The following is a 13,677-nucleotide window of genomic DNA, read 5'->3' as shown; positions in this document are numbered from 1 at the left end:
GTCTCGGTTGTAGTGATCTTCAATATTGGGCTCGTGACCCAATAGGTAAAAAAAATCGCCGATTGGAAACCTATGGGGGTGAAAATTTTGATCTGACAGTGAAAGAGGAAGAGAGAGACGGCTCACGACTGTGAATTGGCGATGATTTAAAATTAAATTTAAAAAGGCATTTTAGGTACTTCAAGGTGGTCAGTAGGTATCCTCAATTAATATCAAAATAGAGAGGATTTGCATGAGGATGTAATATCCTTGGTGAATTAGTTCAAAATAGTTTCCATACATGGTCATGTTTTTCAAAATATTATATATATATATATATATATATATATATATATATATATATATATATATATATATATATTCTTATGTATATATATGTCATATACAGATTACTTGCATATTAGGATAACTCATAACTTTCATAGCACTTGATTATTATAAATAAGAATATCATACATTCTCGAAAAATGAATGACAAACATTTGATAAACTCTCCAAATAAGTAATGATCCTCTCTTTATTAATTAATTATATAATATAAATAGATTGGCTAGAAATCCAATTGGGGCCTTCATTTATGCAATCGATAAACCGGAATGGCCATGAGAGGCTTCTCTCTACTCATAACAAAACGAAAATGCTCGGCCATATCCAATTCATTAGGCAACATCCCATTAGGAAGCTCCCAATCAAAGCAATGAACCAACTGTGCCAACACTAACCGCACCACGGTGAGTCCCAACTGATACCCCGGGCAAACTCTTCGCCCCGAACCAAACGGCAAAAGCCGGAAATCACGTCCTTGAAGATCCACATTAGTTTCAGAAAATCTCTCGGGCCAGAACTTTTCAGGGTCTTCCCACACATTAGGATCTTTATGAATAGACCAAACATTCACAAACACCGATGATCCCTTTGGTACATGGAAGTTTTCGACCGTTAGATCTTCCATGGTTTTGTGGCCTATCAATGGGACAATGGGGTGGAGCCTAAAAGTTTCCTTGATGACAAAATTTAAGTAGTCGAGCTTGTCGAGGTGTGATTCTTCAATGTATTCGTCCATGCCAACAACTTTGTCGAGTTCTTGTTGCAGTTTGTTCATGATTTGTGGGTGCCTAATGAGTTCTGTGAGTGCCCAATTCACTGTTACTGCTGAAGTATCTGTTCCTCCTATAAGCATATCCTACGAAACCAAATGAAATGGAAATTAAGGCTACGTTTGGTTAGCTTTTCAAATTCATTTTACTATTTCCCCAAAATAAAAAATATCTATCTAAAATATTTTTAAAAACTTTCCTCAAAAACAATTTAAATATTTCTCTCACTAATAAACATGATTTGACTGCAACCGTGAAAATTGTTTTCACTAAAATTCAAATTAAAATCACTTTATCTTTCAAATTCTTCAAAAATAACTTTTTCCAACACATTTTAGACATGATTTGAGACATGATTTGACTTGCTACAGTACAAATTGTCTCCTCTCAATAAACAAACAAACTTTATTTTATTTTCGAATTCTTCTCCCAAATCATTTTTTTCCCAAAATAAAATGAAAGCCGAAGCCCAAAAGCTTACCAACATAACCAAACATCTCAGTTATTGAAAAATAAATCCATTTACGCAAAATATCACTAGGCATGAGGTGCAAGAAAAGAAAAATTTACCAATAGCACAGCCTTGACATGGCGATGATCAAATTCGAATCCAGCTTCACCGGAGTCCATGATGGCGATCATGGTGTCCACAAAGTCTTGAGTCTCCTTCTTCTCTTGCTTGTTCTGAACATGGTTGTCGATGATCTTCCCGAGAAACCCATCAAAAATTTTGCTGAGTTGTTTCATCCGACGGGTCAATCCCTGAAGATCGATGGTCCCCATGAACGGAAAATAGTCTCCGAGATTCGGAGCGGCAGCGATATCCAGCGCCTCCTCGATAACAGCTTTAAACCCTTTATCGCCTAAATCGCTGTCGCCGTACTTCCTCCCAAACACCATCATACAAATCATATCCCCGGTGAGGGTCGTGACCATCTTGCCCACATCAACAATTTCTCGATTATCGGATGCCCGTCGGAGACGGTTGACCAACCCCCCTAGCTCACCCTTTCTCATGGCCTGAAATTGGTTGATTCTGACGTTGCTAAGCAAGTTGATGGTGCTCAATTTGCGCATGTTGCGCCAGTAAGGACCGTATGGGGCGGACGCGATGTTTCTGCTGCCGTAGCTAATGTGTTCGGCGGCCTGCGAAGGATGCCTGTTCGCGAAAGAGAGATCGTGGGTTTTCAAGAAGAGCTCGGCTCCGGCCGGCGAAGAGACGACGAATGCCGGCACCATGCCGAGTCGGAGGAACATGATTGGACCATATTTTTGGGCTAAACGATGCAGATTTTGGTGGGGATTTTTCCCCAAGAGATGGAAATGGCCTAAAATTGGTAGCCCTTTTGGACTTGGTGGCTGTTTCTTCTTCGTCGTCGTCAGGTTTAGAAGCTTTTGAACGAACCAGTGGAATACGATCACCACCGATATCACTGTCGTCCAAAACCACGCCATGATTTATTTTTTTCTTCTTTGTTTACTGTTTGTACTTTGTATCAATGAGTTGTATTTATACGAGGAGAGAAGTAAATATTTGAATCCAATTGGTAATAACGTAATAGGGTTTAAGATTTTTCTTCATTGAACTAATTTCAATCAAATTTGTTATGTAATGAATGTGATTTTGTCAAAAAGGGAAAGAATGTAAATTGAAATTGTGATTTCATAATTTCAAAATCGAATGACAGAAGAAAATAGTGTTGTGATATATGTGTTACTAAAATTAGGGTCGCGCCTAGCGCATGTGATATGATTGTTTTTTGCCTAAGAACAGTCAACAATTTATTAATCATTAAATTTTTCCTTAAGAAAAAGATATTATTCTAGAAGCTTGATGCCCAAATGACGTGGATTTGATCGTTGCAATATCTATGGATTTTATATGTTGAATCCGAACATACACATCTATTAATAATTAAGGTATCTTACAAATAAGTCAATTATGGATTAGTTATTTATAATATTCTAGAACCCCCTCTATCATTATTTTAATAAGGACGAGTCCATCTCTTTTTTCTTTATTAATGAGAGATTTATCTTTTTTTTTTTATTCTCAAATTTACCCTTCATCTATTCACTATTATACACTGCTTTGATCCACTTTTTATTTTTCATATTTTAATTTTAATTTTCGTTTTTTATTTATTTATTTCTTATTTAAAAAATAATATTTTAAAAAAAAAATTTAACTTTTTATTATATGTTTTCAAAATATTTTTTTACTATATTTTTTTTCATCAGTTAAAACAACTATTATTAAAAATAACTATTATTAAAAACAACTGTTATTAAAACAATTATGATTAAAACAACTATATATCTCCAACAACTCTCATTTATCAAAATTAACTATTTGTTAAATCAACTATTTATCAAAATCAACTAAAAAGTAATAAAAACAATTATATTGTTGTACGAAAACAATTGTATTGTTGTACGAAAACAACTGTATATCTGTTAATAACACCAACACAATTTCACCAAAAACAAACATCCATTATACCATTGATTGAACACAAAATTAGCCTTCAATATAAGAATTCAACCAAAAACTCCAAATAAGAAAATTGAGATTCGAGAATTGGGTTCCGAAAAAAAAAATCGGAGAAGAAGAACAACAACAACAACAATAAAACAATGTTGGCGGTGGTCTCTATTGAAATCTCATACGCAATATCAACCCTAGCGCCGCTGCATAGTCTCGTCATTCTCTCTGGCGAAAACCCTAACGCTTTCCTTGACGAGAGAATTCCAGCGGTGAAAACCGCCTTCTTTTCGCGGCGGTGGAGGGAGGAACGCCGTTGGGAGAAGAGAGTAGACGGTGGCACAGAGATGGAAGAGGGTTGGAGGTGGTGGCGGCGGCGGCGCAGAGATGGGAGAGGTTGGAGGCGGCAGTTTGTAGAGAGAAAAGAGAGAGGGGAATAAGATAAATAGAAAGAACGTGAAATAGGGTTTGTTATTTTGAATATAACATAGAAGGGCAAATTAGATATATTAGTCATGTCAAAATACAATATTAATTAAAAAAAGTTATTTAATACAAGGTGGGGGGTCTCACTAATAATCAAAAGGAGGTTATATTCACTTTAATATAAGTAAATGAATTGGGGGGTTTTCACTAATTATCTCTATTTATAAAGCGATTCAGATAAAATATTCTCATTACAAAAAAATCCAACTAGTTTACAGGTGTGTAAAAAACTAAAATGTCTCCTCACATTTTAATATGCTTCAATTTCATCATTTCATTCATCAATTATTCAATTTTGACTCATAACCCAATTTTGACTACAATTTCGTCCGTCACAGCCGGTCTCCTTGTTGTTTTTTGCCTGCTTTTTTCCGCCGGTCTCCGGCGCTAATTTTTTTGATGTTTTTTTTTTCTTCTGCCGTCGTTGACTTTTTTTTTTCTTCAATATTTTTTGGTCCATGTGGTTGACATATTAACTATATTACTGTTTAACACATTAATATTAACTATATTACTGTTTTACACAGTAATATTGTTCTATTACTCTCTAGCACAGTAATATTAAGTATTAACACAACAAAAATCATTATTATTGTGTAATAGAGTAATATTAATATGTTGACCGTTCAACAAAGACAAATATAATAAAAAGCCAAAAGAATTAATATTGATGTGGTTGACAATAATATTATACTGTAACAACATCAATGTTACCGTTAACCAAATTAATATTTTTGTGATTTCAGTAATATTACTATAGTAGACAATAATATTAATCAAACAAAATAAAAATGCCAAAAAAAAATATAATGTTGATTTGGTTGATAGCAATATTATTGTACTACAGTAATTTTATCGGTCAACGACAGTAATATGTAATAAAAAAATCGAAATAAAAAAAAATAACCTGTAAATTTTTTTTTTTAAATTATTTATATGAATTATTATTTATTTTATATTAATTATATTACAAATATATTTAATGAATTATTATTTATTGTAAATAAATAAAGTTCGCGAGCTCACGAACAACTAAAAATAGCTCGTGCTCGACTCGTCAAAAAGCTCGAGTTCGAAAATTTTGAGTTCGAGTTTGAACTTTTGTCGAGCCGGCTCGGCTCATTTGCACGCCTACTCTTACCTAACTTCTCTAATCTAAATTCCCAATTTTTCTTTCACTCTCTCAATTTTGTAAACCCTAGCAATCCTATTCCCAAATTATTCCCATCAGATTTCTCTCTGAAACCGTAAGCCACCAAGTTCGTAATCCCTTAAAGCCATAAACCCATGCGAAAACTTTGGAGAGATTGACCAAAATCAAAGTTCAAAGATAGCAACTTTGGAGAAATTTACTACAATCGAAGATCATTGCATGATTGTGATGTTTCAACTCCACAAACGTTCAAAAACTTGCAAAATTAGAGTTGGGCGATTTTGTTGTTGCTGATTTTCACCTCAATTGGATAATTCGCAGAGGGAATTTAGGAGTAGGGTGTACGGGTTTATTAGGAATTATGGAAAATTAGAGAATTCAGAATAGAAATGGGCGGATAGAATGACTTGTCACTCCACCTCATATGTAATCTGTCAAATAGACCGAGGGTCTGTTCCAGCTCGGCTTTTAACTGCCAGATAGACGTCACATGCGCCGCATGTTACAATTCCGTCCAACTTAACAGGAAAACTTGACGGCCGAACCAAAAGTGTCAAAAACTGGTGAGTTTTAAGAACAAATTTCGTGGCGGTGAAAGTGTGAGGACTAATATTGTTTTAGTAGTAAAGTATAAGGACTAAAATTGTTTTAGTAGTAAAGTATAAGGACAAAAACTATAACTATCCCTCAATTGCCCATTTTACAATTTCACTATTATTTCAGACAAAAATAATGTATACATACATTGAGAAGTACAATGAAAATGTGGGAGAGAACAACGAAGTAGAAGAAGCTTACTCAGTAAAAATAAGAGAAACCAAGTTTGGACAAATTAAACAGACGGCCCGAGAAAAACACTCATCATACCTTCGATGCAACTTCACTATTTCGTCAATGCAGAATTAACCATGAGCCCCGAGACACCACTCTGCATCCAGGAGCGGACCCATGTGTAGGCTTCGGGGCCAAAAAGGTTTTTTTTTTTTTTGTTACCAATTTCCCATTAATTTTATTATTTTATTTTAGTATTTATCTATTCATTTATCGACTTTGGCCTTCTCATGATTTAAAATTTTGTACATTTTAGTCGATGAAAAATATTTTTTGCATTCTCTTAATTCAGCCCATATTTTGCCCCAACCAAAAAGGCCCTCGGTCCACCCATGTCCGCATCAAAGTGGCTTCAGCCCTTTTTCTCAAAAAACGTACAATATAATTATTAGTTCAACTAAAGATCTCAAAATACAATATTATTATTAAGATTGAGATTTCTTGTTGAAATAATATAAGACTGTGCTTAAGTAATATTAAATCCAATATGCAGACTTCAGCATATAAATTATTTAAAACCTAACTTAATAAGTAGTAGCATTATTATAAGTAATCAACAGATTTTTTTTACATGAACACACGTCCTAAACACACACACACACACAGTATATATTAAGTTTCCTATATATTATCATAGTTGAATCATAAAAATTATTTCAAACAGTCAAAGTAATGTTACCCTGTTGTCAACCCTTTTTCCTTGTTCATAATTCTTTTGAAAGTCTTAAGAATTTCTACCGAATGAAGAATTCATTCTTCAGACGCCTTCTTCTTCTTCTCTCCTTCTGTTATTTCATCTATGTGCGGCTTTTATTGAAACTCAGCCTATTATATTTAGGGTTTCGATCCCTCAAAATGGACCATAATTAGCTTTTGGCATTCCATTTTGTAGAAAAAATTTCCCGCTCATATTTTAGGTTAAATTGTCAGATTATATGAGATTATTTATGGACATTTTTTTTTTAATTAATTCAACTAGCATTTTTCCCCCGTGAGATGGAAGCATTTCAAAAGTGAAAATAATGATTAGTTTAATACACGATAATAACAATTATAATAAAATTTAGGGGCTATATGCCAAACACTCTGTATTGGGATTTTAATTCTTGATAAATCATTTATTTGTAAATGATATTTGACATAAATCCAATGGGTCTGAAAAACCATATATGCCCCCACTAATTATTAATTAGTATAATTATTTAATTTAAAAAAAATATAACCATAATCTACACCCAAATCTTTTCCTAAAATTATTTCCTTCATCACGCCAATTCAGTTTTTTTTTTCCTATTCTTTGTTATTTTGTTTAATGGTTTTCTTTATTTCGATTTAAAAGAAAGTTTATTTTATTTTTTTTTAACTTTTTTTATTTTCAGTTTTTTATTTTAATTTTTTTTTCTTAATTATATTTTTCATATTTTTTATTTTAATTTAAAAAAATGATTTTATTTGTATTTTCGTTTTTTATGGTTTTTCTTTTTTCTTAATTTCGAATTTTTTTAAAATGGTTTTTTTTTTCTTTTTCTTTCCATTTTTTTAAAATAAAACCACTCTATATAAACATGAAAACCACTCTGTATAAACAGCTATATAAACATGAAAATCACTATGTATAACAACTATATAACATGAAAACCACTATGTATAACAATTACTCCCTCCGTTCCTAAATAATTGTCACTTTTCACAAAGATTAAGAAACTCAATAAATATATCTTGATTTTAGAAAAATCATATAAAAATGACTAACACAACTTTTATTATTTAATGATTTATAAGAGAAAATTAATGAATAAAGTTTCATTAATAAGGTTAAAACAGGAAAAATGCATTTAATGCAGTTTTGGAAATCTAAAGTGACAGATAATATGAAACAAAAATATTTTTAAAAAGAGACAGTTATTGTGGAACAGATGGAGTATGTAAATTTGAAAAACACTCCGTATAATAACTATGTCAACATAAAAATCACTCTGTATATATAGTTATATAAAACTCTGTACAAAAATTATTGAAAACCACTATAATTTTTGTACAGATTTTTATAGTGGTTTATGTTAAATATTGAAAACCACTATAAAAATATGTACATAACTATTGAAAACCACTATAAAATTATGTAAATAAGTATTGAAAACCACTCCACCTTTCCAGTCATTAGTTTTTGCTCTGAGGCTAACGCGGTCTTGAAACCTCGTATTGCTCAATCAATCCAACGTAACCCTTTGGGAAAGCCACTATGTATAAACAACTATATAAATATGAAAACCACTCTGTATAAACAAAAAATCACTCTATATACACAAGTATATAAACATCGAAAACCACTATGAAATCTAACAAGAAAACATCAAATTTCAGCGAAAAAGAAACTAATTACCTATATTAATATATTATGATGTATTAATGATCGTGGAAATAGATCAGGCATATTCATTCGCCGGAGATTGTCAGTTGCTCCGGTATCTATTCCGGCAGCAGCCTCTGCTTTGAAACAGTTGATGAGCGCCTTTGGCCTCATAGAAAAAGTTGGCAAAGGCAAACTGCTCGGCGGCGGAGATATTGCAAACGCCGCCGTACCGGAAAACATTTCAACTTCTTCACCGCAGTTAAAGCCAACACCAATAATATTACTGCATAAATTACACGATGACATGATAAAAAGTCAAAACTTTACCACCACTACAACAAAATTAGGTTTTTATAGCACATTGTTATAGCGTTTTTATAGTAAATGCTATAATTAGTTTATAATACATAATGAAACGCTATAACTGGGCCGCGGAAAAAAAATCGCTTAACACTCCTTTAAAAAAGACTCCGTCCTCACCCCTGTTCTTCAAACCTCATTTTTTGAAGGGAAAAATTCTCAGTTCCAATCTGACATCTCTCTCCAATTGAGGTCGTCAATTAGCATGCATCGTCTTGCCGGAACGTTTCTAGCGGAATCCTTCTCTTGCCGGACATGTGAAATACTCCATCCGACCTTTCCAAAGTACTATGTCGGTCTCTCTACAAATTGATTTACCGAGACCGTCTTTACGATTTCCAGCCGTAATTGGTAACTCCGATTCTCTGTATTTTTCTGAATTTCAGTTTATTTGCAATAACCCCAAATTTCTATTGTGTTTCTTCCCCACCGAATATTAGATTGCTCTAGGGTTCTTAGAAGAAAATGAATACTGATTAGATTTTCAAAGTCATTATTTCCTTTGAATACAAAAACTCTTCTACCAAACAATTTGTAAGTTTATGAATATCTGAATGTGCGAGGATTATTTATTTGTGAAAAACAATATATTCACAAGCACACATATTTTGGAATTGTTGGTTTTTACTTTTGAGTTGTTGAAGTTTGCAGATCTAGCATAACTGTTACTTCTCAAATTGCACGATGAATGTTCGATTAACTTTTTGGTTCAACTTTTAGGACATAAGAAGGTTTATGGAATTAGATTTGTTGATGGATAATTCTTTCGTGCAATATTTCTTGTTCTGATCAGTGGAGGCAGTTGGATAAGAGAGCCTGAAGAAAATTTCAATCTCTAATGACTCTTCTATTAAACAAGGAAAAAGAAGGGTAAATGCTTATTACCTTTTATTTAAGTTTTAGTAAAACAATCTCTGTAAGTATGTGATAATTCTAAATACACTTATCTTGAATTTTCATCTGGACATAGGACTTTTAAGCTGTAATGACTGTGTACTGAAGATGAAATTCTTCAAAATGATTTAGTGAATCCTAGATAGGTGTTCATTGATTTGGTATTAGAGATGGATAAGGAAATCAAAATCTGCACTCAATTATTTCATTTATCCCAAATCCTTTTGTTGTTCTTAGTTTTTCTGTTTATATATAGTCTTTTTTGAAGTCTAGAATTTCATTAAGTTAATGTACAGAGTTAAGTGCAAAGTTAGTTTTATCTTTATTTTTTATATTTTGACCCTTGTTATGCAAGTTATGGTTACATTTTACAGAGATTTGAACAAAATGGGAAATGCAAATACTACATTGATGAATGCTGAAAAACCAACTGCATGTGATCGGCGCTCAATCGAAAAAAAAAAGATGACAGTGTAATAATAAGTAAGTTTATAATGTGCACTGTTGTTATCTACATTCTTCCATCACCCATGCATACATTTATGGATATAACTTTAATTATGATGTTGCTATTGCAACAAGATGTGGGCTTATAAATTACTCTGTATATTTTTCCACTATCCATACATGAACATGTAGATTTAAGCTTAGTTCTAATGATGAAGTTTTAATTAGCTCGTATCATGTTCTACCTGTAGTAGAAACTGGTATTATCTCTCATAGAAACAAAGTATTTGTTATTTCGTTGTCTAAAGCTTATTCTTGGTGACTCGTGACTCTATAATATGTTGCTATTGCCTATCAATAGTTGTATAATTAGCTGTTCAGATAATTTATGCTTGACTATTCAAATATTGCGTCCTAAAATTTTTATTTTTCCTCAATAGGTACCAGAGGAAACATGAGCTAGAGTGGAAAATGGGACGTTGATCTTCTGGTTATCGCATTATTCTTGTCGCAATGGTTCTAGTGGTCTTCTCCAAAATAACTCTCATTTCATATCTTTTGTAACCTAGTGAATACTATTGAATCGAATATAATTTATATCGGCTTAGGCATTTCTGTCACTTTCTTTTTCTTTGTTATCATAATAAAATCTTATGGGATATTTTTTTATTTTGTTATATTATTGTTTGGAGCTGTATAAAAGTAGTATTATATATTTATTGTTGTTATTAAGTTGAAGTATGTTAATTACTATTTTGCAACAATAGATATAGAATAATTTTCATGGTATGCAACTAGTCAAAGCAGTGGCAAAAATAAAATTAATTTAAATATAGAGTTTAGCGAATGTAATAAATGTTCAAACAATAGCATATGAAAAAATGCTACAAAATACAATTACATAGCGTTTATAAAGTGCTGCAAATACAATACATGGCAATGATAAAGTGCTACAATATAATGGATAATAGCGCAACACAAACGCTATCAAAAGATGTCCTATGATAGCGTTTATAAAACGCTGTAGAAGGGTCGGTGTCTATTATAGCTCCGGCGGACATAGCGTTATTTGTAAAAGCGCTATAATAGCCTACAATAGCATTTTTTGAGCGCTATAGATGACGCTTTGTGTTGTAGTGCACCATCCTTCACTTGAAAATAATTACCGAGAAACACCCTAAAAATAGAAAATCCAATAATTCGATCATCGTTTTCTCCAAATCATTTAAAAGAATAAAGAAAAACACACAGTTTCACCAACACAGAGAGAGGGCTGATACTTTGATCATAGGGCCCTCTCACATAATAAAAAAAAAAAACTTAAATTCGAAAACAATTGTGAATCCATGGGAATTTTCTTTTTGCTCACCAATTAATTTGGTTTCCTATGGTTTACAATGTTTCTGTATTTGATGCGCCGAACGAATGCCTTTGTGGGAGATTTTGATGCTTTTTTGGGAGGATTGTTTGTTTTCTTGTTCGCGGAGAGGCCTCGTGCGGTGGTGCTGCGGCGGGGTGCGGCGACGACGGAGGCCCCTTCATGTGCTGCTCTGTTTCAACAAAAAACACACAAGAGAAAAAGGATTAGGCGGTGTCGGTGGTGAAAGAAAAAAGTTTTGTGAAAGCAAAAAAAAAAAAAAAAGAACAGAGGGGGAGAATTTTAATAGAGAAGAAAAAAAGACGACGAATGTTGAGAGGGGATCTGGAGAAAAATATAAAAAGATTGAGAACGTGAGTTAAGGGTTACGTGAAGGGTATAATTTATAATTAATTAAAAATTATTTTGAATTTATCTTAAAAAGGAAAAAATAATTTGGACCTATCTTAATGGGACAATGTATATGAGGGGGTTTTGTGAAATAACCCCTAAAATTTATTAGTGATATCGGTACAACACTAATATTTATACAAATTTAGTAATACAAACTCATTCTGAAAAAAATATATGAACTTAACTGTCATAAGATCAAATTGATCATTAACTCATTTCGAAAAAAAATATAAAACTAATTATCATAGTATGAAATTGATCATTAAATAAATGAAGTAAAGAAGAAATAGAAAAAATAGACTAGAAAATAGAAAATAAAATAATAATAATAACAATTAAAAAAATATAGTGTTATGGATCAGGATGTGTTAGTCGAGATTCGGTGTGAAGTAATTAGTAAAAAAAGTGACTGCGAAATAGGATATATATATATATATATATATATATATATATATATATATATATATATATATATATATATATATATATATATATATATATATATATATATATATATATATATATATATATATATATATATATATATATATATATATATCCATAACACAAAAATATTGTTTTTGTACAAATATGCCATTAGGTTGCCCTAATATTTTTTTCTTTTAGATATAAGATATTCGAAATTTTGGAGGCTAATAAATAGAAAATCTTCAAAAAAATAGAATGTGATGATGCTAATTACTTAAATCACCAGGGGTAGTGTAGAAAATGAGCTGGGAGAGCAAAGCAGATCAGTAGCTTGACAACTTGATGATCCTGAGGTACCTGCGATCATAGAACACATGAACTAAGCCGGGGGTTGATCCGGCGGAAACCCCTCCGACGCTCAAGTCAGACGTGCTGATCATAGAAATAGTCCAGAGAATACAGTTGATAGTATTGCTCAGTTAATAGGACGTACCTTAATAAAATGAGTAAAACCTCTATTTATATGTCGTTTATTGGGTTGGGTTTGCTTTGTTGGGCCCAAGCCTTACTTGAAGGTGTTTGAGCCTCGGTGATATTAGTCTTCGATATTGGGCTCGTAGCCCAGTAGGTAAAGAAATTGTAGGCCCATTGGGTTGGCCCAATTAGGCATATCATTAAGCCCCCCACTCTCGAGTCGATGTGGGGGCCATGTTGTAATGGGTCTCAAATCGTGTCGAGAGTAAAAAATGTAGAAGTCGATCGTTGGCGTATGGCCTAATGGTATGCGAAAACGCGTTGGAGCGTGTGTCGGAGGGGCGTGAATGCGCGTTGGCGCATAGCGCGACAAGGTCGTTGCGATGTAAGTTAATTGAGTCGTCGGTTTTGTCCCGCGACGATGTAGTAGCGAATTATCTCCTCGTGGGAGTTGTCTCGTCGCGGGGTAATAGTGTTGATCGAGTTATCTCCTCGTGGGAGTTGTCTCGCGATAATGTAGTAGCACGGATCAAGTAATCTCCTCGTGGGAGTTGTCTATGGGGTAATAGAGTTGATCGAGTTATGTCCTCGTGGAAGTTGTCTCACAATAATGTAGTAGCACGGAGCTAGTATTCTCCACGTGGGAGTTGTTATTTTTCGATATTGTCGATGTTTTGACGCGTTGCTTACATGTGTTTACATATAGCCTTGTGCTTGATGTACTTGAGGAGGGGATCAGACTCTCAAGATTTTTTTATGGGGGTCGTGCCCCTTGTTAGACCTCGTGGGTCTTAAGTATGTTTGGACCGTGGCCACGTTTTAATGAGGGACCCGTCGAAAACAAGTAGATAAATTTGAGTAATCAAGCTGGCCAGGCTATATAGATTCTCATAATAT

General features: G+C 33.1%; 2 protein-coding genes across 2 annotated transcripts; both read right to left on the bottom strand.

The window, feature by feature from the left end:
* Window positions 1-380: 380 nt before the first annotated feature.
* Window positions 381-2,874, bottom strand: LOC105969281 (cytochrome P450 71AU50). The gene is made up of 2 exons (XM_012994030.2): window positions 1,668-2,874; window positions 381-1,183 (listed from the first exon to the last, which is right to left on the bottom strand). Exons 1-2 carry the CDS (start codon window positions 2,550-2,552, stop codon window positions 572-574), a joined length of 1,497 nt encoding a protein of 498 aa, XP_012849484.2. The 5' UTR covers window positions 2,553-2,874; the 3' UTR covers window positions 381-571.
* Window positions 2,875-8,333: 5,459 nt separating this feature from the next.
* On the bottom strand, window positions 8,334-11,661 carry LOC148767437 (uncharacterized; the record flags this gene model as incomplete). Its single annotated transcript, XM_088824620.1, has 2 exons — window positions 8,334-8,688; window positions 11,480-11,661. Coding segments are annotated over 2 exons (435 nt in total), but the record flags the coding sequence as incomplete, so codon positions are not given.
* Window positions 11,662-13,677: the final 2,016 nt, after the last annotated feature.

The sequence above is a fragment of the Erythranthe guttata genome, chromosome 10 (assembly GCF_056151865.1).
Source record: "Erythranthe guttata isolate IM_541 chromosome 10, IM_541, whole genome shotgun sequence".
In the NCBI taxonomy this organism is placed as follows: domain Eukaryota; kingdom Viridiplantae; phylum Streptophyta; class Magnoliopsida; order Lamiales; family Phrymaceae; genus Erythranthe; species Erythranthe guttata.
Note: the sequence above shows the minus strand (reverse complement) of the source record. Positions and strands in the feature narration are given on the sequence as shown.